Raw genomic sequence first — 27,374 nt, forward strand, 5'->3', positions numbered from 1 at the left:
ATGAGTATAATTTTACAATTGGGTGAAAAAACTGGGCCAGTGGCCCAGTTGCGGTTATTTCAGAGGGTTGCAAAAGCAGTCCCCCAGACTCCAGTTTCAAACGAAAAAAAAAAATTGTTCCAAAATATTGTGGAGGAAGGCTCCTTTTACAAGCACAGATGATAAAATTCGAAAAATGTTGAAATTTATGCCCTACAGAATTCTTTAAAAAAGGTGATCCAAAACTGGTACTTTACCTCAAAATGATCTCTAATTGTTACAAAATGTTTGAAACGCTGCACAAAAAGTCAGTCAGCAATGCAAAATAAAAACAAAAATTGCTGAAATAAAGTAATTTTTTAGCATTTGACCCGTTCTCCCTTCAGTTTATTCAAGGTCCCAACACCCCAAATTTGACTGGAGGATTATGCTTCAATTTTATACTTCCTCCTCTCCTCTGTACATACAATAAAAATAGGTAAGTTCTTTATGGAAGGTAGTGCACTATAGCATGGAAAGGTCTTAACATGTTGTGATATTACTACTTAAATCCATTCGTCCAACCAAACAATACGACAAACACTAAGAATAAAACTTCCTACCTATTCGACCATTCGACTAGTACGAGTATATCCACATGGTACTGGAAAATATCGATTACACATCGTCAAATGGGGGAAAGAAGAACTGAAATCATCGCAATGCAGACTACACAAAACCGCACCTTTCCAGTTTCACATCACCACAACATACTGGTCGAAGATACAGGCTTTATTTCCATTCCAAAAAGTACGATAAACTCTACACAGCAACAAATCCGATTATTTAAATTACGTTAAACTTGCGGGGGAAACCTTAGCAATGAAAACTTCATCTATATCCAAAATTTTCACGAGCCGATAAATTAATTTTTCCAACATTTAATCAATCTTTCAGGCTGGATTTTGTAATAGGAAACGAAACGATATAGGGTAGCCATGGTATTTTCCGAAAAACGGGCTGCTCGTATTTCGAAAATGCTAAGTTACTGAATTTATACGTATACGAAAAACCTTGGTAGGCCTACGCCAAATGTTTACCAATCCGATCACTTTAATCCTGCTTATACTTCCATCTTTACTCTTCTACTTTTCGTAGAGCCTTTTAGTTTACGACTTGTAGGGCATTTTTTGAGCATGCAAATCCATCTTTTGACAACTATTTCAAAGATAAAATTATTATCGAGGCTTGAGGCGACCTTATTGCATAATTTAACCTCTTGTCGTTTGCTTTTTCAATCCCTTATTTTCCCCTCAAGATGAACAAATGTATTTTCTGTTTTATGAATCATTACACGAGTTGCTGATTGAATCAAATTTTTAACAAGATAGACCACAAGGATCCCTAGTTCAAGAAAGAAAAAAAAAACACACCGTACAATTTCGTCCCGTATTTAAGTTTAATTTACTGAACACCTTATAGTCCGGGAACTTTCTCGGACTGCGTTCGATTTCAAGGTCTTGGCAACTAACAAGATGAAAGAACGCCGATCGGCCAAGACCGTACACTACAAATATGACCGGCGCGATGGTGATGGCCGCTGAGTAAGATGAACTATCGCATCCAGAGCCAGACCAGTCAAAGCCTTCATGATAATAGTCTAGTTCATCGGAGCGTGGAAACATGCACACATCTAGGCTGTATAGATAAACATTACCTCTGATACACTCCCTCTTCTTCTCTTTCTTACTGCATGATTAACCCCTTTTCTCACAGCTCCAGCTCCAGCTTCAGCTTCACTCTTACGGGCAATTATTTTTAAATTTTCCATTCCGCGATCTATGAACACTGAGCAGCTAAACCTCAACAACAGGTTCGTTTATTTTCACGGGTGGTCTTTAATCCTAATCTTTAGGTATGGCTTTTTTTTACTCCTATCTTTCCGTATATACACTACAAGAGTACGAGTACACATAACTTCTTTACTCGATACGATGATGCAGCTTACAAATATACGACATAACGACTCGTTTCTTATCTTTTTTACGTTTTAATATACCTGTACCTACTCGACGATAACCCTTTCCCATTTCCGAATTTCTTCAATATCTGTGTTTACATTTACAATGAACGAGTCGTTGAAAGTGAAATACGAATGTTATGAGGTAATTGATACAAAGTTTAGTTACCTACCAACAATGAAATTTTTATACAGAGACTACGATAACAAAGGAGATAATAATCGTCGTGTTATTCACTAATTTGTATCGAAATGTAAATACGGATATTGATGGGTAGTGGGTATTAACCAGAATTCGTCATGATGATATCATCAGTACGATTCTCAACCACAATAACATAGTTACAGGTTTTAAAATGTCTGAGGTTTTCGTGCTATTTGATACATATTATGTACTTAATGCATCTGTGAAAAAAAAATAAGAAGTTGTTAGATGAGAAATAAAATACATACGAAATCCTTTTTATAGATAATCGAATGATTCAGATTGGTGAAACAAAAGAGATCAGTAAATTATTCTCAAACAGAGGATTCAGAGTGTTCAAATGACGAAGAAGAGAACTTGTACTTTTTGAAATTGCAACAAATAAAAATGATTCTCATGTTGAAAAACATTCAAAAATGATGGTTTTTTTTTAGAAAAAAAAATTGCTCACAGAGTTGGAAAACTTTTGGGAATTAAAAATGAGGAAAATTGTTTTCAAACACCTCGCATTTTCTGAAACCTTCTTTCCTTTCAGAAAAAATTTCAAATCTCATTTCAACAATCACTTTTGGAAAACACTTCAAATTAATTAGGTACCTAAATTATTAGTTAAACATACATGTTGAATACACTTGAACGAAAATGATGATAAAATACTCAAAAATATTCAATTTTTATTATACTCGTAAATAAAAAAAGAGATTAAATTTGGATCGAGTACAAGGGAAAGGGGAAGCAGACAAGTCGGCCACAACGGTTAACTTTATCCAATTTTAAACTCCCCATGAACTGCAATTGCCAGGAGAGAAACTGTGAAAGAGCACAGCTCAGGTTGAAATGAAACTACTAGATACCCTCGAACTCACTCAATGACTCGTTAAGGGAATTAAAATTGATGATACTGCCAAAATATCAACTTCAAAACTGAATCACTAATTTTTCCAACGTACAATCTCTCCAAAAAAGATGCTAGACCTGGAGCTCTGTGAATTTCAGATCTTTCACACTCAAAAAATTTTAGCATTTGAGCATTCTTTATGATCAGACCTACTTCTTCCACCTCTTACACAATTTTGACGTGTAGAATTTTTTCTGAATATGTATCCTATCCTAACACTCCCTTAACCAACATTTTGAGCGCAAAATTAATTTTTGTATTTCTGACTTTTTAAAAAAAATTTTAAAAATCAAAAAGGTTGTTTTTGTAGCAATTTTGGAACTTTTTCATTTTCAAATAATATCAACCAGTATAAAATATTTACTTCATTCAAATCACCCCCTCCCCCATCACCAAGTTCAAGGTCATTCTGGAGCATTCGCCGATTTTTCAAATTTTTCCTGAAAGAAATTGTTCAGGAAGGGTCAGAAATGAATGAGCATCTATATCACTTCAGTTCATATTCACTGGGCATCCCCACAACCGATTTCTATTATGCGATTGACTACGACAAAATTCAATGAGAGCCAGTTCAAAAGTAAATTTTTGATCATATTTGCAAATTCAAGTCAAAATGAAAATTAAATTTCCAAAAAACGACCGAAAACTCAATGAAAGTGCCAGAATAACCTGAATGGATCGTTCTTGAAGGGAGAGGGGGAGGGGTATGTTGAAAAAATACATAATTATTCTTCCTGGTTCATTTTGTTTTAAAAATGAATGGTGTATTTTATGAAACATTTTCAAAATCGTCGCAAAAATAACCTTTTTGAATTTTTTTAGCTTGGTAGTAAAAATTCCTCAAAAAATCAAAAATAAGCTACCTATATCCCCTAAAATATTGGTTACTGGGGTTTTAGGACATGCTTTGCAAACATTCTGATCCAAATTTCGGACTTTTCCAATATGTATTTTTCAATTATTCAGACCACTGGATCAAGTGCAGGACTATTTTATTAGGTACTTGCAGGATCTATTACAATCCGAAAATATTTTGGCAAGATTCCACTCGTACCACAAAAGCGTTATTTTTAACAAAAAAAAAAACAATCAAATTTAATCCCGAAAATAATGGTGTTATTAAGATGTAAGTAGGTACAGTTTTTTTGAAAGTTTGAATTTCATTTTTTTTAGTGGCCGAACATTGAACTTTGTACACAGAAAATTAGAAAAATAGTACATTTCTAATAGTCCGGCATATGACGATAGGAGTAATTGCACCCCCCCCCCGCCGATCCTCCGGGACAACATTTTTCTTAAAGGGGACATCCTAAGGAACATTTTAAAGCAAACTTGCCAAAAAAAAGTTGGTCTTACTTACAAAATGGCGGCCATTTTGATTGACAGGTCAGCCGAAATCGCAGATTTTGCGTTTCAACATCTGACTTGCACGAACTTTTTCAACCTTTACAAAGGTAGATTGAAAGATCATGCAAAAATTTATCACTTGCCAAAATTTCAAGTGCTAAAGTGCGTTTTTCGATTTTTGGTGAATTTTTGAAAATCGAATTTAGGCCAAAAATGAGGGAAAAAAATCAAAATTTTACCAAATTGACCAAGAAAGCTGAAATTTGGTATACACCCTATTTTTGACATGCCAAATCGATTGGAAACGGTTTCAACCCGTTTTGAGCAGTTCTGGAGCCTCCAGCAGATTTTTGAAACTCGAAATTCCCACAAAATGTCATCAAATTGAGTTGGATAACCGAAATTTACTCTGCAAACTAATTTCAATACGCTACGAAGTCAACTGCAGGGGGATTTCATGTCGTTTTGCAGCCTCCAGCGATTTTAGAAAATTACTGGAGCCTCCAGCAGATTTTTGAAACTTTAAATTTTCACAAAATTTCATCAAATGGAGATGGAAAGCTGAAATTTACTCTACACTCCAATTTTAACACCCTCTGAAAACGTCTTCTGGTGGATTTCAAGTCATTTTAGAGCATCCAACGACTTTTTTGAAAATTACTGGAGCCTCCAGTAGATTTTTGAAACTTAAAATTTCCCCAAAATATCATCAAACTAAGATAGAGAGTCGAAAATGCAATTCAACATTTTGATGATAGGAAATGATGATTTATTATGATATAATAGGTAAAAGGCCACATTTTGAAACTCTTATAGTCCGGGAGCCCAACTTGAAAAAATGTACGATGGGGGTTGAAATTGGGGACCCGGCCCAAAAGTTACTATATGTAGTACTCTTTCCAGAAATGCCACTCTGGCAATTCGCAGGTGGGGCTTTTAAGCACAGCGAAAGCTCAATAGTTCACAATTTTTATGAACTTTCAACTTGGAAAGTTTTATGGCTGAAACCAGGGGATTCTTATAGGATTTTTCACGCTGAATTCAAATATGCCGGTCTGCCGACCCATAAGTGTCCCGAAAGGGGTGCCAGAGTGGGTTAAAGGGGTAAAAATCTCAAAAAATGCTGTAGTTTTTCAATGAATTTTCGTAAAAATCAAATAGATGACAAAACGTGGCGAATTCTTGAAGAATTTTTCGCGCTGAATCCGAATATGTCAGTCTGCTAACCCCTAAGTGCCTCCAAAGGGGTGCCAGACTACTTTAACAGGGCGAAAAAGGCAAAATATTGAGGTTTTTCATGTCTTAAGCGCATAAACATAGCATTATTTGGTACCTAATTATTTTATTCGAATGTGGTTTGCGAGCACATTTTTGAAAACAGCATAAAATTCTTGTAGACATCCATACGCGAGGTGTCCCCACAAAAATTTTCAACCCCCTCCCCTCATATTTACCCCTCGAAATGGCGTTTTTCAACTTATTTTATGGGTTTTAACAATGTAGATTTTGCGAGGTACAATTTTAGAAGCACGTTTTTTGAATGTACATAAGTTATTTTCAACTCTCGAATATATTTTTTTCAAAATTTTTGTTTTGATGGGACGCGATGAAAAATTGATATAATAAGTCGTAGAGGGGGTAAAATAGGAATTTCCGGGAAAATAATTGAGTAAGTAGGGCTAGGGTGTCACTTCCGCATTATTCAATACTGTTGAAGCACGAATATGACCTCAGATTTTCGGCTAGTTTACACGCATCTAATCTCCTCCAGAGCCTTCAATTCCATCCCCCCCCCGCTTCAATTTTTACTATTTTTGAAATAGTTACCTACTTTTAGATTTTGTTTTACATTCACACAGCCCCTCCAGAGCTTCATCTCCCTCCTTAATTTCCTTATTTTCAACATGGAGCTACTTTTACAATATTGGCGTCGTTTTCATATGAACCGAACTCCTTGAACGCAAAGATGACGTCATAATTCGTTTTAGTTTCACCCAGCGCAACCGGAGCCTTGGCTCCTTTCTAAATTTCGACTATTTTTGAAGTTAAGCTACATACTTTTACAACATACGGTATCGTTGTGATCCAAACCAAATCTCCTGAACACGAAATAATGTTGAATTTTGTGTTATACTCATCAAAAAGTCCTGTCTGAACCTCAACGTAATCCTCGATTTCTATTATATAGTTTTGAAGTGGAGCTCCATTATTTGAACCCACTGAATAAGAAAAAATATAGGTATAATATCATGTTCAAGAGTCAAAAATACATCCAAAAAACGTGCTTCTAAAATTGTACCTCGCAAAATCTACATTGTTAAAACCCATAAAATAAGTTGAAAAACCCCATTTCGAGGGGTAAATATGAGGGGAGGGAGTTGAAAATTTTTGTGGGGACACCTCGCGTATGAATGTCTACAAGAATTTTATGCTGTTTTCAAAAATGTGCTCGCAAACCACATTCGAATAAAATAATTAGGTACCAAATAATGCTATGTTTATGCGCTTAAGACATGAAAAACCTCAATATTTTGCCTTTTTCGCCCTGTTAAAGTAGTCTGGCACCCCTTTGGAGGCACTTAGGGGTTAGCAGACTGACATATTCGGATTCAGCGCGAAAAATTCTTCAAGAATTCGCCACGTTTTGTCATCTATTTGATTTTTACGAAAATTCATTGAAAAACTACAGCATTTTTTGCGATTTTTACCCCTTTAACCCACTCTGGCACCCCTTTCGGGACACTTATGGGTCGGCAGACCGGCATATTTGAATTCAGCGTGAAAAATCCTATAAGAATCCCCTGGTTTCAGCCATAAAACTTTCCAAGTTGAAAGTTCATAAAAATTGTGAACTTTGAGCTTTCGCTGTGCTTAAAAGCCCTACCTGCGAATTGCCAGAGTGGCATTTCTGGAAAGAGTACTACATATAGTAACTTTTGGGCCCGGTCCCCAATTTCAACCCCCATCGTACATTTTTTTCAGGTTGGGCTCCCTGACTATTACGTAAATATAGGATTTTTCAACATTTTGGTCCTTAAAAACCCCTCTAAGGAAGGGCTTGGAACCTTTGGTTTGATTTTGAGGACAAATGAAAGTTATAAATGAGAATCATTACCTCCAAAAACTGAAATGTTGACACCAAGAATTATTGAATTTTTCCAAATTTCGAGACTTTGAATCCTTCTTCTTCAAGGATCCACTTTTGATTTTTGTATCGAGTCGTTTTCTGAATCAGAATATTGCCGATTTCAACAAATGATTGTTACCAAATTTTTCAATTTTTTTGAAATGGCCGAGCAAGTCTAAAAAGTTGACAACACTCTTTTCCATAATATTTCCCCTGTTGGCTGTTGTTGTGGCCTAATTAATGGGGAAAATTTGGGGAAAAAATATTTTCAAAACACGAATTTACCTAAAAAAAAAAGAAGTAATTTGCAAATTCACAACCACCCAGTAAAGCCCTAAAAATGGTCTCGGATTTTGATGACAATGGCCTAAGTCGACACAGAATCTCAAATGTTACATATCTTATGGAAATGTTCTATGTTTCGTAAAACAGGTTGGGAAGGAGTTGAAGCGAAAAAATACAATTTTTTTTGAAAATTCCCTCTCTGCGATGATCTTTCTAGTTGTACCTCGAGGGCTAAATTTATTTCTAAGTGACTTTATACTCAAAATGAAAGTTTTCACTCAATTTGATCAAAATCCTCCGACATTTTTTTTCTCACGATTCACCCTAAAGCATTTATCCAAATAAATTAAAATACATACAAATAGTTATTAAGTAGGTACTTAATCGGTAAGTATTCCACATATATTTTGAGCACAAAAATGACAACAAAACCTAAATATCTCTCGATATGGCCTAGAAATCTTCAAAGTTCCACTAGCCTCTTTTTTCTGCGATGGTAAAATCAGCTACCTATAAACCCATAGTGTGTCTTCTTCACGATACAAAGTACATAATTCATCAGATATACCTCGACCAACGAATGGTTTTCGCTTTACCTACATAGATAGGTATACGATCTATTAAATCGTCGAACCTAGAATGTCATCAGATGAGATAATATAAAAGGACAATTACCTCACGATTACCGTAACAGATTGCAAAATAACACGCTAAATCATATACGCATACGTAGGTACGAGAAGGATTTTTTCCAAGATTATGAATCTTTTCAAGTACCTACGTACATAGTTTTATATGCATATTATACTTATGTGCCGGGGAAATTCTAGTGTACAATATGGTGTTAGTCTGTAGCGACCATGTCGTAGGTATATACGTAGTACGTACTATATTATGAGCGAAGATACGAGAGAATGTATAATTATACACGAGTGTAACGACGCGAAGTCATAAAGTAATTAAATGGAAGTGATCACGACATTGAGCGCCACGCAACTCGGTTGAAGTTTGACTTCCGTTGTGAGAGAAAAAAAATTTGATTTATATCGGTCTCGGTATGAAAAATGACTGGCATCGGTACGATTTATTAATTAAAAAACAACTTGACGGGGATTAATCGCATTTTGATTCGATAGATGTGGCTATTATTAACCTTAAGTGATTTACCGTAATAGTATAGCTCCAACTCGCCTGAATTCTACACTATAGATACATATTATATACATCTATCTAGTGTAGATACAGTATACGAAAAAGCTCCTACATATAACACATAAACAGAGAGCAAAAGAGATAGTGAGAGGAAGTGACTTAGGAGGATTTGTAAAACGCGCCGTAATCCTTCGAATTAATTTTTCATCGGTGGAAAAGCTCGCTCGATTTCGTATTTACACTGTTTTCTAATCGTATTTTACCCATTAAATGAGAAAAGATGGTTGAAATAAATTACCAGCATGTGTTGAACGTTTGTTTATCATCTATGAAATATGATATACCATTCAAGTCGGCTTTTTTGAATTTATGATCGAGTAAAGACGCTCGAGAGTCTTTTTCTTCACTCCTCTGCTCCTATACTTACTAGGTATGCACAAATACGCGCCATGTTTCACTCTCGCCTCGCGTTCGCAAATGGCTGGAATGTAGGGTATTTTAATAAAATTTTATCCAATAATAGAAAATTTTACTAGTTTTTGATAAATTTTCACGCGTTATAGCACACATACACGCCCTCATCCATACTTACTACATATGTATGTACGTATGTAGTGAGTATTAATGAAATATTTCGAATATTTTTCCATCTCTCTCGTAGTATAAAGCTTTCTCTGCTTTATCAAGTTGTTGGCATATTTAGTGCTTTACGATTTTTCTAAACCCACCAACAAATACATATGTCGACGTTTAGGTTTAGTTACTGTGCGTGTAACTTATTCGCGGTAAATTTTGTTTCAGCTTTACCCTTTACCCCCTTTCCAGCACCAGCCATACCATCATCTATTGTTCATTCTGCGGTTTACGAAATTGAAAATTAATTTGTTACCTACCTAATGTACGAGCTATACTCGACGCGCGTACAGTTCGCTAAGATGTGCCAGGCAAAGAGGGTACAGTAATAGTTTCACCGCTATTTCAAATTTTCGCTTCAACTTTGACTGCAAATTCTTAAAGGCTCAATCAGCGAATGTACGTTTTTACGGATGAATGAACATCTATCTAGGGCCTAATTTGTAATTGATGGCTTGGAAATTTTATCTCAAGTTAGTACGATATTTATGGTTTGATTTTAGACTTCGCAGCGATTGCGAAAGTGTAAGAGATTTTCGAATGGATTGTTACCTACTCTTGGTTGATTTAATGATGGATTTGAGTGGTCGATTTTTTTGGTGGTGGTGGTGGGGGGGGGGGGGGTTGAGGTGTGAGATGTTGAGTGTTTTTTTTTTTTGTTAAATTCGTATCTATTGTTTGCGAAAAATCGTAGAAATGATAATTGGCTATCATGAATTTTTACATAAATTCATTTGGCTCAAAAGTGCTGTACTTTAATTCACTAAAAAATTTGTCAAGAATTCGTGTTTTCTCAGTTTATTGTGTAATTACCCATAAAAATGTTTTTTATGCTATGAAAGCTGAATGGCAAAATTGCTGAGAGCGCATTTTTGAGAGGAACAGGGAACTCAGAAACACTGCATTCAAAATGACGATTAAAAAATCTTTTGATCAGAATTAATTCGAGTTGCTTCAAGTTATCAAATTAAATATAAAAATTAATGAATGATCAACATGTAAAAGCTGAATAGATTCATTTTACGTGATGTAAAAATTAACTCTGACCATATTCCCCAGCCCCCTTTCCTTTTTTGATATAAGTTAATTCCCAAAATGAACGAGTCAATTTCATTAATGGAAAGTTATGAAAAACAGCACCAATATTTTTGATAAATTCATCTAAAAATTCAATGAAATCGTAATGTTGAACTTTTAATTCCTGAGGATAAACATTAACACCGTACAACTAGTGCAGCCATATATGCAGCATTTAAACATCACACTATTTTTTGAAATTTGAATAGACACGAACAAAAAGTGCGTTTAATTAAGGTGCTTCAAACTTGAAAAATCAAGAAACTAAGAAAGCTGTTTTCTTGAAGAAGTCCATAGATTGCGAATTTGCTATTGGTTTTGTTCCCAGTATTACAGAAACATACTCTCTAAATTTGAAAGTCAAATTTCAGTGCTTAGCAGACACGACATTTTGCCTTTTTAAAAGCAGTCGTTTTTTACTGCAAAACAGTGAAAAATCTACTGAATTAGTCAGTAAAAAATCATTTTGACTGACCAATTCAGTAGATTTTCTACTGTTTTGCAGTAAAAAACTAAACTGCTTTTAAAAAGGCAAAATGTCGTGACTGCTAAGCAGTGAAATTTGACTGTTTCAAATTTAGAGAGTAATATCGCCATAAGCATAAGAGCATAAAAACGTGCAAAAACGATACAAATTAAATTTTTTTTTTTGGCTTTTGTTTCCTAGTCTACACTATCGATTAATCATGTTTTCAACCCAGGCACAACCAAAAAGTTCAAAATTGTTGCTCTGTGTTATTGACCAATTCCATAATCTAAAATTTTGAAATTTGAGTTTGAAAATTTGGTAACCTAAACAAAAGTATGTATGTACCTACATCTCATTTTCAATTTCAAATTCCAAAATAAAGTTCAAACAAATTTTCCAAATTCTTGCTGTTGTTTTGTAGGTCGCATCCTCTCTACAAAAATTTCTAATTCATTTAAAATGGGAAATTTTCCAAATCCAAAAACATGAAAGTTTTGTCGATTGTTAAACATTTTAAAAAAATTTCCGACTTTCGTCAATTTTTTTCTGAATTTCAAAATTCAAAATGATTTTCTTAAAATCAAAAACCGTCAGACATCTGATTCAGTTCACTTCGCAATTTTGTCGTGATATTAAAATATAAAATATTGTGTTTGAATTTTTCATTTGGGGTCATAAAACAATTTATGAGGAGGGTCATTCCACGTCAATTTGACCAAGAAATGGAAATGGGAGGGGGGGTGTCGGCGATTAATTTGAAATTTTTTCTGTGAAAAAAACTCCCGCGAAGGAATGACCAATGGTGCAAATTGCAGCCCTCTAACTCTTTTTTAAAGGCTTCTAGGGGGTATAAAAGTTCTCAGTGAACTTGAAATATCATCCATTTCAGCAGTGGATTACTCGATAACTAGCAAAATGGAACTTTTTCCAATAGTTAGGGGTTTTGAAAGGCTTTTTGGTGATACCATAAAAATCAGTGGTGCCACTTTTTTCGTACAAAAAATTAGCTCGAAAAGTTTCAAAACGTAGTTTTCTCATCATTCCAACTCTCAAAAATTCTGAAAAAAATATATTATGGACAACTGTTCATGCTGAACAACATATTAAAAAATTGCGGTGGCATCATGTCGTAAAGTCAATTTAAAAAAATTGAAAGTTTGCAAAACGCCTCAATTTGCGCATATTCTATGGTTTTATGTATCGCATAATTCTTATTGACTTTACACATGATGCATATGTCTCATATGTAAGCCAAAGAATTTCTGTGATAAAAAATGTTTCGAAAAATCATGTCCAATTTTACGGCTCTACCGTGTTGTAAAAAAGATCATCAGGTAGGTAGGGCACTTTTACACCATTTTCTAATTTTCTTAACAAAATTTCCTTTCTTTCCAGAGTTGAAAAAATTTCAAATTTAGCCATTTTCTATTTTTATATGTCAAGTTGCTTTTTGTTATTTGCAGGAACTAATCAGCTTTTGACAGAAAGGATCAGAATGTTGTGAAATTTTGAGATTTTTCAACTTTTGATGCAGGCACGTTTTCTTGCAAAAATTTTACCTCTAGAGGGGTAATTTTTGTTTCGAAAGATTTAATTTCTAATTCAGGCACCTTTACTTTGTAAAGAGCCTTATTAGAAAGGGTCATGTTGTAAATTATGTCATAACAATTTAGGACAGTGGTGTTTGAGCCAATTCTCTGAATCAATTAACAATTGGAAGAAGGTTGGCCTCATACTGAATTATACCTTCATGTAGCCATGTATCAGGCGATCTATTTGTGGGTCCGTGAAACTTGCACCACTTTTGGCCCCCATGAGTGCCAAACATAACCCGATATATTTTTTTCAGCATCATCACATTCAAGGTTGCCAAGTCCAATAATTGAAATTTCCCAAAATTAATTTTTTCGTTTTTTTTTCAATTTTTCGTCAAAAATGTTGCAAAAAAGTACCCGAGTATGAATTATTAATGAAGAATAAGTTATTATTATTAAATGTACCACGTTTCTTAACAAATTTGTTCAAGGTAAAAAGAGTTGATTTTTTCAGCTCAAGCCTTACTCAAATTTCAAAATATGGCACAAATCCTCCAAATGTGGGCCGATTGTTGCAAAAATTTGCATTTCAACTCCCTAAAATATACCATTCAAGAAAATAATAAAAAAAAAATTTCAACTTTTACTGTAGTTGCTCTATTTTTTTAGAGAAGATTTTTTTTTGAAAATTATTTTGATACTCTATTTTTTAACCTCAGATTAGGGTCAAGAGAATCGTTCGCGAACGTTTCAACCCCCACAGTCAGATTCAGCACCATAAGTACTACTAATATCCACCATAAAAAAGATATCGATTTTTTGGACACTAAGCTGGTTTTCTCGTGACAGACCTGAGATCACAATACCTTAAGTAATTATTCGTTTTTCGCCTTCCTGAACATGAAATAAAAAAATACGATTTTTTGATTTAAAACATGAAAAAAAGTTTTGATTGGTGAAATTGACCCATTTGACCCCTATTTTTACGTATCCATTGAAAAAGTTGAAAAAACCCTTTCACTCGATGAAAATGAACTTATAAAAAAAATCAAAATTTGAAAAAATTCAATTTTCTATTCCAAACATCAAAAAAAGTTCAAATTTATTCGAATGTCTTATTTTGACCTTTTTCTGACGTATTTCATGAAAAAGTTGATAAAAATTATTCTAATAGCAAAAAAATTAAAATTAGTTTATTTTTTTTAATGCACTCAAATTGAGGATATAAACTAACTTTAATTTTTTTGCTATAAGGCTTAAGTGTATGTAATTTTTATGAACTAATGTTTCTTCATGTTCATTTGTTGAGTTTTGATTGATCAAAAGTTGTCATTGGTGTGTCTATTGGTACTTTTAGTTTAATATAACTTAACCTCCTATAATACCCTTCATCAATTTATGGCTATTTTATTTGTTATTTTACAGGCAATCATGAAGAATTTTTCAAGAAGAGGTATTGGTACCTCTGGAAGAAGATTTTTTTTTAGAATGTGAAGCTTCCTCTTTTCACAAGCTCTTTTAAAAAAATAGGATCTTAGAATCGAAAAATGGAGACACTCTTTATAAGCTGGAGCTGAAATCGGAGGATCTTCGATCAAAAATTAAGTCAATAGAGAAACTCGACTTTTTTTCTCAAATCTTAGAAAAAATGTCCATCTTCATTTCAACTAATTCAGGGCATCCATTTCACTGAATGGACCACTTCTTTAAACATTTTTGGATCATTGGATGCATAGTCAACCCAACCAGCAACATTTGCGAAATTATGTACTACATTATACAAACCTCCATCCCAATCGATCAACCTCACCTGTTAGTCTTCTTAAGAATCCCTGCCAGTGCCTTTAAAAATACAGCCACAACAATGAAGTAATGATTAATTTCTCCAAGAATTTCAAAACATGGACAATTCGACACCCATACAGTATACACCTTGGTTTGCACACACAACAACAACAACAACAGAGAAGAAAAGGACAAGGAGAGGAAAGAAACGCCGGATAGACTGGACAGGATGATACGTTTTGTTTGTTTGTGTTTGTGTTTCAATACCATCGACATTCCGATTCTTTTCATTATATGTAGTCAGAAGCGTCGACGTCGATCGTCCAATAGCATTGGCACCTTGCTTTTTAGATGGCGTTAAGAATATAAGTATGTAGATACACTCACTCCCTTCTAAGAAATTCGTCTCCCGTATTCAGCTTTGTATTGTAACGAATAATATAATGAATACCTGCGACTAAAATATGAATGAATATTGTAAGTATACATAGAACCTATCTCGAGTCGACGTAGATGAACGTATAAGTAGGTATACTACACATGTACCTAGTCGAAGGGAAAAATGACATGTATAATAACAAATACGTGAACAGATTACAATTCTGGTTAATTACTTTGGTAAAAATCAATTAGAAATACTTTCACGAAACGTATAAGATAATAACGAAATGTCTAATAAGGTACTTTACATGTTGAATATGTTCCTACAACTACAAAAAGCCAATTGAAATTACTCTTCGGAGATAGGAGAAAGGAAGACGAGTATCTCTATGAGACACCGGTAGGTACCTTTCTTCGTAGGCTGATTTTTCACCCATCGAAGATGTAATTCCCAATTAACTTACCAAGTCTCACTTGAGAATCCATAAGTAGGTATTTTAGAAGATATTTGATGATAACATTACGTATCATCGACCATACTGTATTACAAGTAGGTAGGTAGCAACAGGTGATGATGTTTACTTTGCTCGTACACATTCGGTAACCGTTGGCGTTGAAAATTTACCATCGAAATATCTACATTAACGTCAAACAATTACCTATGTACCTTATTACTGTACAATTTTACCATCATTCACGGTTCATTTACCCTTATGAATAGGAATGCGGACAATACTCACCGAAATTCAGCACCTGTATGGTCAATATATGACGCAGCGACCGGTCAACGTAGATAGGTATTCTCTCAGCTCAACACCACCATCATCACACACCGAACTATTTTTTTCTATTTTATTCGAACGCGAAAACTGAATTTCGAAAAAAAAATAATCTAAATCGCACTAATAACCACAAAATTAGTCACACATTATTTACATTTTTAAAGGCATACTGCTGAGGAAAAATATATACAAAAACGCCAGAGACCCGACCAAAAATTATCATTTACGCGCGATACCATTATCGAAACATTGCCAAGGGCCACGGTTACATTTTTACACACAACACGACACTTTTAAAACACTGAAAACAAAAAACCGAACATCGAGAAATTTTATATATTTTAAAACACTATTAATCTTTCGCATAATTATTATTTTACACCAGGTAAACCGAAAATATGCATTCCGAACCACGTACGAATCTAACCAATTCAAAATGTAAACTGGTTACCTCGACAAGAGAACTAACCCGAGTCTAGTTCTTCGCACACTAAACACATGAAATACGCACGCGCTCGTATTCACACACCAACACATGGACATGTTTTTTTTCATTTTTTTCCTTTACCGACCGATGAGGATATACTAGAATCCACAAGAGTTCTGCTGCTGCGGGTACCGGGTACATAGAATCATTGGACGCGGTACGAGTAGGTATCTGGATCAGTGTTGCCAAGTGGTTGGCAGAGAGGTCGATCGCAGATCAGGGCGCTGATCGAGTCACGAGTGTTATGAATATCGGTTATTTTTGAATTTTTTTCTAGTAGCAGAGTCGCTAATGCTAATATGATTGCTGGTAATTCCGTAATCTGGTTTTCCAGCATCCAGATCATCATCATCGAGCTGTTTTTTTGAATATTAACCATGCAGAGTAAAGTAGGCAAAAGAAGAGGATCATGTTTTAAAATGGTAGACAGCAAGATTTGACTTCGATCCTCATATTCACATACCAATAATTTCAATGGAAGCGTTCGGATTTTAAAAATTGTACGAATACAATATCATGACAGAGGAGAAAGGTAGCAGCAAGCCTCATCAAAAGATTCAAATTAAATAGTCGGGGAGCCCGCTTAAGGATCTATTGCACCCTCCCCCCCCCCGGTAGATCATCTGGGACAACTTTTTTCTTAAAGAGGGAGTCCTAAGGAACATTTCTAGCCCTTGTACTCAAAAAAAGAGGCCCTACTTACAAAATGGCGGCCGTTTTGATTGACAGGTCAGCAAAAATCGCAGATTTTGCGTTCCAACATTGGACTTGCACAACATTTTTCAAACCGTACAAATGTAGATCGAAAGATCAAGCAAAAATTTATCACCTGTCAAAATTTCAAGTGCTAGAGTGTGTTTTTCGATTTTTGGTGAATTTTTGAAAATCAAATTTAGGCCAAAAATGAGGGAAAAATCAAAATTTTACCAAATTGACCAAGAAAGCTGAAATTTGGGATGTACCCTATTTTCAACATGCCAAATCGATTGGAAACTGTTTCAAACCGTTTTGAGCAGTTCTGGAGTCTCCAGCAGATTTTTAGAACTCGAAATTCCCACAAAATTTCATCAAATTGAGTTGGATAACCGAAATTTACTCTGCAAACTAATTTCAATACGCTACGAAGTCAACTGCAGGAGGATTTCAAGTCGTTTTGGAGCATCCAGTGATTTTTGAAAATTACTGGAGCCTCCAGCAGATTTTTTAAACTTGAAATTTCCCCAAAATTTCATCAATGGAGATAGAAAGAAATTCATTCTGCAAACTAATTTCAAGTCGACTGCTGATGGATTTCAAGTCGTTTTGGAGCTTCCAGCGACTTTTTGAAAGGTCGTATGACGTTTTTTGAAAAATTGAAATTTCCAAAAACTGGCTGGAAGCTTCAAAACCGTTTGAAACCACCATGTAGTCGACTTCATATCGCATTGAAATTAGTTTGCGAAGTAAATTTCAGCTTGCGAACTCCATTTGGTAAAATGTTGCGGGAATTTCAAGTTTCAAAAATCTACTAGAGGCTCCAGTAATTTTCGAGAAGTTGCTGGAGGTTCCAAAATGACTTGAACCCACCTGAAGTCGTCTTCAGAGTGTGTTAAAATTGGAGTGTAGAGTAAATTTCAGTTTTTCATCTCCATTTGATAAAATTTTGTAAAAATTTAAAGTTTTAAAAATCTACTGGAGGCTCCAGTAATTTTCAAAAAATCGCTGGAGGCTCCAGAACGACTTGAAATTTACCTGCAGTACTTCGTAGCACATTGAAATTAGTTTTCAGAATAAATTTCAGCTTTCCAACTCTATTTTGATGAAATTTTGTGGAACTTTCGAATTTCAAAAATCTGCTGGATGCTCCAGAACCGCTAAACACGGTTTGAAACAATTTCCAATTTGAAAAAACTCTTTTTTCAAGGTGAATTCGAAAAGGTTTTGCTTCCCAAAAAAATTTGATTTCTCGCAGAAATTGCTAAAAATTATGAATAAGTTGTGGTTTTTTTCAGTTGCTAAAATTGTAAAAAAGTTTGGGGTTTTTGGTCAAAATTTTTAAAAATTTTCAAAAAGCCTTTCTTTTCACCAGAATTACTCTTTTTTTCAAGTTGAATTCAAAGAGGTTTTGCTTTCCAAAAAAATTTGATTTCTCGCAGAAATTGCTAAAAATTATGAATAAGTTGTGGTTTTTTTCGGTTGCCAAAGTTGTGAAAAAGTTTGGTTTTTTGGTCATAATTTTCAAAAATTTTCAAAAAGCTTCTCTTTTTCCCAGAATTATTAAATAAATTAGGCTATGTTTTTTACGAAACTGCCAAAAATTCTGTTTTTTTTTTTTGCAAAAACTGCTGTTTTAAATTTTTTGAAAAATTTTCCTTTCACGTTTTTTTTTGTATGAAATCCCCCCCCCCCCAAAAATAGTCCAAATCACTGAAAAATTGAAAGAATTTTTTTTCTGCTAAAATTATGAACAAGTTTGCTTTTTTGGTCAATACCGCCAAAAATATCTTGCTCTTCATCAAAATTATAAAAAAAATCTCGTTTTTTGCCAAAATACCTACAAATACGTACCTATAATGTCAAAAAATCTAACTTTTCGTTAAAACTGCCCAAAAGTATGTTTAAAAACTCTGGTAAAATTTTTTAACCCTCCAAATGACTCCTATCTCCTCCTGCTGCCCAATAAATAAAAAAAAAAAAACACTTATATTTGCGTTGTAGATACCAAAATCAAAATATAATATACTACGTAGGTACAGCTTCTTTGCAATTCAATGAAAATTCTGGTACCTCTGACAAAAATATTTCCCTATAACATAAAATAAGGCATTATTATTCCTTCATTTCAAAAATTTTAATGCCACTTTGTCCAGTTTCAACAGCATTTAATCTATTAAACACGTTTTAATTTTAAAATATTTAAAAACAAGTTTTCAATATTAAAAATGAAAAAAAAAAAAATCACAAAAATTTTAGATTTACTTATTAACAATTTTATTTGTGATTAGAATTTTAATTCGTAATAAATCTCATAAAATTTCAATCGAAAATTTGAAATTATGTTTTAATACACTTTTAAATTGTACAATGTTAAATGAATCAGCTTTTCCCTTTAAATATTCTCTTTCGTTTTTCATTCCACCGAAAAATTCTGGAAAATGGAAGTTTTTGATTGAAAATAAATAAAACAGATTTCTGAGTTTCAAAAGAAACTGTTGAAAAAAAATTAGGTCCTACAAATTGAGGTGAATTTTTGAAAAGTATTTTCAATTTTCCTGTCAAGTGTAAGTATCCAATAATTTGCATTTTTCAGATTCTAAATTGGTAAAAAAAGAATAACATTTTAGTGCAGTAAATCTCTAAAAAATCAACTTCTGTAACAAAAAAAAAAAAAAAAAAAAAAAACATGAAGTAAAGAAATGAAATATTATTATTTTTTTAAAAAAATTATTTCGCCAACAGATTTTATCAAAATTTTAAAATGTTAACGATGAAAAAAAAATTTTGTTCAAGAAATAGTACCTTACCTACCTTTCAAGAATTTGCAACAACAATATTTTTCTTGTTTTTTTTTTTTTTTTTTTTGAAACATGGATCGAAATGTATTAGAAATTTTAACCTTTTCCATCTAAAACCTCTTCTGACTCATTCGTGTTTTTTGAAGCACCCAACTAAACTCAATATTCTTTAATTGAAAAAATCAAAATAAATTTTTAAAAAATGTTGCAAGAAAAACAATAAAAAATATATAAACAAACAAAACAATCAATGACTTAATCAGACACGCTACGTGTAAGTATTTATGCCAAATAATTAATCTAGGATTCTGGCTACATATTTTATCGTGACATTTCGCAGAAAGCTGCAGGATCGATTAATTAAAGGTTTTCACTCAGCTTAGTAAAGTTGAAAATTTACCAAGTTTAATTGGGGTAAGACGACGTAAACAAGCTTGGAAAATGGTAATTAAATAAACCATAATTTCGATGAAATTAGTCATTTGAAATTTCGAACTCCGAACTCGTGAATGTCTCGAACTCGAACACCGCCAATCCACCATTCCACCATTATACTACTTACTACTTTTCAGCAGAATATGTTTTCATTTCAAATCTCACTCTCATACCTTTGGTTTTTTATCTTCATCATTGAAACTAATGTGTCTCAGATTCTAACCCACGACAACGCCATATACTTACCAGTTGATGCCATTCAATATTTTCATCTCATCTTTTTAATATAAGTCGAATGTAAAAATGCACTAATTCGAATCTAAATTGTACCTAATACCTAAACTGAATTCCAGTTACTAGAACAGCATAAATGCATTAAGAAATTAGAACGCAACCCACCATTGTGTATATCTGCTATATGGTATAAAATCGTGACACGAAATGATTACTTATCTATGGTAGGTTCTTGGTAGGTACTTTTTTAATAAGAAAAAAAAAGAGCATAGGAAAAGAATTCAAGTTGTTTTACAAACAATAATATGCTCAATCGGTAGCCTTTTTTTGCACCTGTTTCTTTTTACTTTCACTTATATACTGCAATAGGTAGGTAAATGTATAAGATTGGGATCGCAAAGTACTTATAGACTATAACTGAAAGTTACTTTTACTGATCTCGAGTATTGGTTTTGAAATAAAAATTCGTCGATTTATTATACATATAGGTACAAGTAGGTAACTAATATTATAATCCTATCTAAGCAGGCATAATTTTAATGATAGGTCCTACTAAAACAAAACGATTGGATTGGATTTTTACAAATACTGCTTAGCTATTTACCTATACCTACAATATATAAATTAGATTTCAATTTAGATTCGACAAAGCTACGTAATAATTAATCGCGTGACTTGAATGGCGAAAAAAAATCATTACAGATCATTTTAAAAAATTTAACCAACCATTTAAATGCTTGAAATCCCCTTCAATCGTCATAAAGATATCGTTTTCGTATAAATCATTGTAAGTACGATCATTGATAAAGACATTAACTATCATAATACCCGAAAGAACAAGTAATTAAGAACTCATTATGGTATTTCAACGAACTAGGCAGCTAGTAAATCCATCGACGTAGGTACTTTGTAAATTTTCACACTTCTTCATCACTTCTCAGCACTTCGATAAGTATTAGCGATGAAATTAGCATCAGCTCTGAGCTAAAATTTCACGCTTCGTAATGTACTTAGAATCTGTCTTGGACGAATGCAGCTAATATTACAATACGAATTACAACGGTAATTGAAAATTTACCGTATGAGCTCTGCAGGGACACTTGTTGTCATTATTGAAATGCATAATCTCTAGTATTTAGGTGCTCGACTGCATCGTTATATCGTTATGTAGCCTACGAGGATATCATTTCTTCGCGAAGAGTTCGGTGCGACGACGAATAAGTACGAGCACATAATTTGTAATCGGTGAAACTTCACAAGGCCAATTAAGTATTTGAGCCCTGGCCCTGGTTCTAATTTGCATCGATATTCTGTAAACAACAAAAGAATACTTGGCATAAATTTTCATAACGTCAAAGATTTTTTTTCTCTCAGCCATACCATTACCATTATTACTACGTGAACAATATGCCGAGTTGTCCTCACAATAGTAAAACTCTGAAACGTACAACTATACAAATTAACGTTCATTGGTATTCAGCTTTTTTTTCCAACACTAGAAGAAAAAAAAATAACGTCAACAAGAGTCAGTGTCAGTTGCATAGATGACATGACACTCATGAGACATACCTCTCCAGCCTCCAGTCTCCGCAGTCCTCTCGCTCTCGGTGTTCAGTTCACTCAAATCATTAGGTACTTGCAACCTGTGTAACAACATCCTCTTCTTCCCCTCGCCTACACCCTTGGTAAGAATAAACGCCTCTTGCCGGCGATATAGGCATACAAAAACCGACATCCACATAGCATCACATTCATACCTTTGGAAGGTCCGAACTCTTCGTCTTCGAAGGTGCGTTAGTTGGTTCTCTCTTTATAACTCTACATCATACGTATACTTATTCCATTCGCCTCACACCGTACAAAAAATACACATTCCATTTCTCCAGTGTTACCAGAAAATAAAACCTAATGGTGTAATAGGCCGTGTAGAAATGCCAAGACACCTCGCCCTCGGGGCAACAGGTTTCGCTGCAACATATGTGCCCGTTACGGTTACGAATTTGGTACTTCATTCAAGCGGTTTCACGTGGGTGGGACAGGTGTATAGATGTGTATACGACATACTAGTACTACACAAAAAAAGGTGCGTGCCAGGAGTTCTTTTTTCCTTTCAGTTTTACTTCCATATGTGTGTAAATTAAAATACCGAATCTCTTGGGTTAATTGTTCGTAGATCCGCTACCTATATGTACATATGATGTTTTCATAGGACGACGTACGAATGTTTTTATGTGGTAAACCGAAGAAGCAATTGATAATTCGCAGCTGTACTAATTTCTTGAGATGTATTGTACCTCAGAGACCTCAGAGTAATACAGACTGTCATAACCTTCAACCTCATCAAAAATTAGATCAATAATTTTAAACATTTTTAACAATTACCTACAATATACCAGATACCCATCCAAGTGCCTACCTATATATGAATCAAATTTTCTGAAGAGGGAAGAAAATGACTGAAAAAATTGTTTCATCATTTTAAATAGTCATTAGTTAAGAGTGTGTTTCAGAAATCGTCTGCCTAAATTCAACCAACTTCATTTAAACGTCATCATGATTGGTTGCCTATATCTGGCGAATTGAAGGAGTTCAACGAGCTGATGCCCAATTTTTTTTCTTACGTCGCCGCTGAGTAGATATATTTTTCGATGATGCAAAATCACTAGCATTTAACGTACCTACTACCTGTACCTATACCTACCTACTTATTACATTCTGAGAAAAGTTTCTCAAAGCATGCCTTGTATATACCTAAGTTCTGAAAAAAAATCAGCGTGTCGCTGATCCCAAGATAGTTTTTGCGTTTTGTGTTTTTTTTTTCAATGAGTAGAGATTTTTTCCTTTTTGTTGAGTTTTTTTTTTTTAGCTCTTTTTACTCTACCTAAAAAAGAAGTGTGAAAGGAATAACTATGTTGCTCCCTGATGACAACGATCACAGTTTTTCTACTTTACTCCTTGTGAGACTGAGAGCTGAAAAAAATGAGAAAAAAAAGGGAAAAAAAGGAGATAGGTACATATAAATAAAGTTACACTACCTACGTGTTCCCTCAAAAACTTGCGTAAATAATTTCAATATAAAATTAATTGGCAAAAAAAGCTGTCCAATGTCCATAAAAATAATGTAAAAATCCCCATTTCTGAATGAAATTGAAAAAAATTGTGCCTAATAATCAATAGGAAACTTCATCCTCTTCGATTTATGTCCAGACAAAAATTTTCTCAAACCCCCTCAGTTCCAAGAAAAATGAACGATTGAAAAAAATTGAAAATCAATTCACTTATCCGCATTTACAGGGTGCCCAGAAATATCGTGAACCCCAAAGAAAGTTTTTTTAATTAAAAATATAGGTTGGCAACGTGAAATAGATGCATATGATTGGTGGAATGTTATCATCTTATTGTTAGTCTAACAACCAATCATATGCTATCATTATTATCATTCAGTGTGATCAACCGAAAAATGTAGCAGAAAACTTTTTCAAGTTCAGGATATTTCTGGGTACCCTGTACACCTACACCTACATTTCACAATTCACATGTACCTACCAAAGTTGAAAACAAACCAATCATAAAAAGAGATTCGTGTCGTGCATTTACAAAAAAGCCAAAAATCTCAGGGATGAAAAGCCTTAAAATAAAACTTAAGCTTTTGACTTTGAGCTTGAAATTTCAAATTTGAAACCTATGGCTTTGACTTTCGGGTATTTCGATTTATACGGCTTGCTTTTTGGCTAAACTTTCGGCTTTCTATTTTCTATTTAACAGCTTTTTTATTAGGCTTTTAGCTCAGCTTTGAACTTTTAGCAGATTTTCAGGATCAAATTATGAAAAAAGCATTAACGTTTTGGGATTTCTTTTTCAATTTTTCATTTCAATAAGCTTTTGGTTAGCTTTCGATTTGGAAAAAATGAAACTTGCAAACTTTTAGCCTTTGGGTTGGTGCAAAAATTTGCCCGGCTTTTGGCTTTCGTTTCGGCTTCAAACTTTCATCTAGCTTTACATCCCTGAAAAATCTGGTAAACACTGTTCGCTGATTGGCTATGAATTGAAAAACTCGATGAAAAAAGTGAAAACAATTTAGTTTTTTCGCTATCAAAGTATTATTGAAGTGAAACGCAACTCAACGTCAGCAAAAAATTATTTGAAGTACATACTTACATATCATAAATCTTGCAAAAATCAAGATAGATACCTTATAGGTATTAAAAGCTAAAGTGGTGGCCATTTTTAAGTACTTATAATATGTACTTACACTTACCTATGTTTGGTGGTTTCACTCAGAGTCTATAAAATACGGGTTTTTCAGTTTGTGCGAATTTAGTTAGTACTACCTATAACATCTCTAACTCTGATTTTTCTCAGTGTCCTACGATCGTTTTCTTTGTCATACTTACTATAGTCATAAATTTTGAAGATGTGACGTGAAATCAAAACACAAAATTTGTCACTAAAAGTAACAGTTCATTCAATTCCACTTTTTTTTCAACGAGAAACTGAAAAACCCTTGTTTTTTTTAAGAAATTGAAATTGAAAACAAACACGTTTAAAACAACAAAAAAACGTTTTAAACTTTTTTTCGTTTAAAACACCGTTTTGTTTTTTTAAAATAGTTAAGTACTTTGTTGGTACCTACTTTGTAAACAATCTTGAAAAATTAATTTTTTAGAATTCGATCTTTTGTTTATTTTTACTTTTTTTTTTGCTTAAGATGTGACGTGAAATCAAAACACAAAATTTGTCTCTAAAAGTAACAGTTCATTCAATTCCACTTTTTTTTCAACCAGAAACTGAAAACCCCTTGTTTTTTTTAGGAAATTGAAATTAAAAACAAAAATGTTTAAAACAACAAAAAAACTTTTCAACTTTTTTTTTGTTTAAAACACTGTTTTGTTTTTTTTTTAAATACCTAATTGAGTACCTACTTTGTTGGTACTTTGTAAACAATCTTGAAAAATTAATTTTTTAAAATTTGATATTTTGTTAATTTTCACTTTTTTTGCTACTGTGAATGTGTGTTTGATTCACTCAAACGCCCTCGTGATGCGAAAAACCGTTCACAGAATTGCCAAGCGCGTTGATTAGATCGACTTCTTGATTCCTAGACGAGACAAACAAAAGTCAACAATAGAATCACCAACAATACCTAAGTAGATAATATTTGACAATCCTGCAAATGCCTTATCAATTATCAATTATCATGTTACTTGGCTTCTTTACTTTAAAGATGATTCAGTAGTAAAGTTGAATTCCGCGGAGCATGAAGTAGGTACTTCATACTAGCGCTCATTTTAGGCTACAAATTATTACAAAATACCTAGTAATCATGCATTTTCGAAAGTGTAAGTGTGCATGCTCTTTCTCATTGAGAAATTAATTTTTGCATGTTATAAATATGTTTTCTTTTATTTCTACGTTTTACAGGTCAGTCAAATTTACTCAAACAGACCCTTTTGAAACAAACAGCAAGAAGACTTTCTGTGGTTGATTTTTCTGTGGCGTCCGAATTCGTTGAAGAATGCGTAAAACGGATATCTAGCGAACATTTCGACTTCAAAGGAAACGTTGAATCTACCAGCGATTTTTTGCGAGATATGTAAGTATATATTTAATACTTATTGATCCAGGGGTTTTTGAGGCTTAAAATACAGCTAATTGTGAGTAATAATTCATGCAGTAAGGTAATTTCAAGAATTTGACTCAACATTCTCTAAACACATAAGCTATAAGTACCTACATATGATAGGTAATTAGAAATCTTAACGATATTATCTACTGTTGTAGTACGGTAGTTGCAAAGATAGTTGGTCTAGCTTATTCCTCGTGTTCCAACCAAGTGACTTAAAATAAGAGTATTAAGTGGGTACTTTGTGCTGGTGATTTTTTTACCAATATTCCTTTTTTTAACAAAAAAAAAAAAAAAAAAAATTAAAAAAATAATAATACATAGATAAGTAATAATTTGCCAAACGAACGAAATCACACATTTTTATTTCATATTCACAATATTCACGTCATTCAAACTTGAAATTCAAGCCTACATTTCTGCCGCATCAATAATTATGCTCCAATACCTAATGAAAAAAACACCTCAAGATTCAAAAATTGGAGAAAATTTTCAAATTTTATTTGAAAGTAAACTGGTTTATTCAATCAGGTTCCTCGTAATCTTCAAGTTCCAAAAAAAAAAAAAAAAAAAAAAAAAAAGAACTTGTTCATTAAGTTTATTTTACGGGATAGTCAGAAAACCATATTTTTTATACCTACTAAGTAATTTTTAAATCTGTTTTAAACGTACCTACCTATCTACCTACGTAATTTCTCATTCAAAATTTCCATGTTAAGTAAATGATGTAATTTATCCGTTTAAAACAGAATTAAACAAACGAATGGACCATATCAGCGAGACCATGGATCGGCCTCACCATCCCAAGAACAATTATTGTTACCTGAGGGTGAGGCTCCAGCGTCACCATCACCACCACCCGTCTTGCCGCCACCAGTATCGCCGGAGCCCTCTATAGGGTCTTCGTCCCCTCGTTTTTCATTGGAATCGAGTTCCTCGGGTGAACATCTGGACCCCTCTACAGTTCCAACGTCATCTTCTTTTTCTTCGTCACCGCCATCAATGGTGCATTCCATGCAGCCTATGGACGTATCAATGCCGTTGTCACCATCATCGTCGGCCGAAGGTTTAGGAGCGTCGTCGGAATCATTATATTTCGCGAATCCTGTAAATAAGGAAGAACTCGCCAAACGTTTTGAGGACGTCTTGCGAGAACGATTTGGATATCTTGAAGAATCTGCTCGAAAAGATGTCCTCACACAAATTATATGCTGGTTGCGTCTGCTAAAATTCTTCTCCCTAATAAGAAACACCAACCTCACGAACAAAATCTAACCCCCCCCCTTACGGGTGTAATAATCTTGTAATTATAAACACCAAAAAAAAAAAAAAAAAAAAAAAAAAAAAAACTAGAAACCAGAAGACTGCGAATGAATTAACTCAACTGCCTACTTAGTTATAATGTGGTATTATGGGGAGGGAGGGAGGGGGAAGGTAGTCTCAGATT

The 27,374-nt window shown here is 33.7% G+C and overlaps 2 protein-coding genes across 4 annotated transcripts in view; one reads left to right on the forward strand and one right to left on the reverse strand.

Annotated features, from left to right (window-relative positions):
* Positions 1 to 16,238, reverse strand: part of kmr (kramer) — a 283,370-nt gene extending 267,132 nt beyond the window's left edge. For all 3 annotated transcript variants that reach the window (XM_065349682.1, XM_065349678.1, XM_065349681.1), the window contains exon 1: positions 15,613 to 16,238. The gene's annotated coding sequence lies outside the window, so the exon portion shown is untranslated. The remainder of the gene's footprint in view (positions 1 to 15,612) is intronic.
* A 9,306-nt stretch (positions 16,239 to 25,544) lies between these two features.
* LOC135835434 (uncharacterized) lies at positions 25,545 to 27,283 on the forward strand. Its single transcript, XM_065349690.1, has 3 exons — positions 25,545 to 25,643; positions 25,726 to 25,897; positions 26,677 to 27,283. The coding sequence occupies exons 1-3, from the start codon at positions 25,628 to 25,630 to the stop codon at positions 27,200 to 27,202; spliced, it is 714 nt and encodes a 237-aa protein (XP_065205762.1). The 5' UTR covers positions 25,545 to 25,627; the 3' UTR covers positions 27,203 to 27,283.
* The last annotated feature ends 91 nt before the right edge of the window (positions 27,284 to 27,374 follow it).

The sequence above is a fragment of the Planococcus citri genome, chromosome 2, assembly GCF_950023065.1.
Source record: "Planococcus citri chromosome 2, ihPlaCitr1.1, whole genome shotgun sequence".
Lineage (NCBI taxonomy): Eukaryota > Metazoa > Arthropoda > Insecta > Hemiptera > Pseudococcidae > Planococcus > Planococcus citri.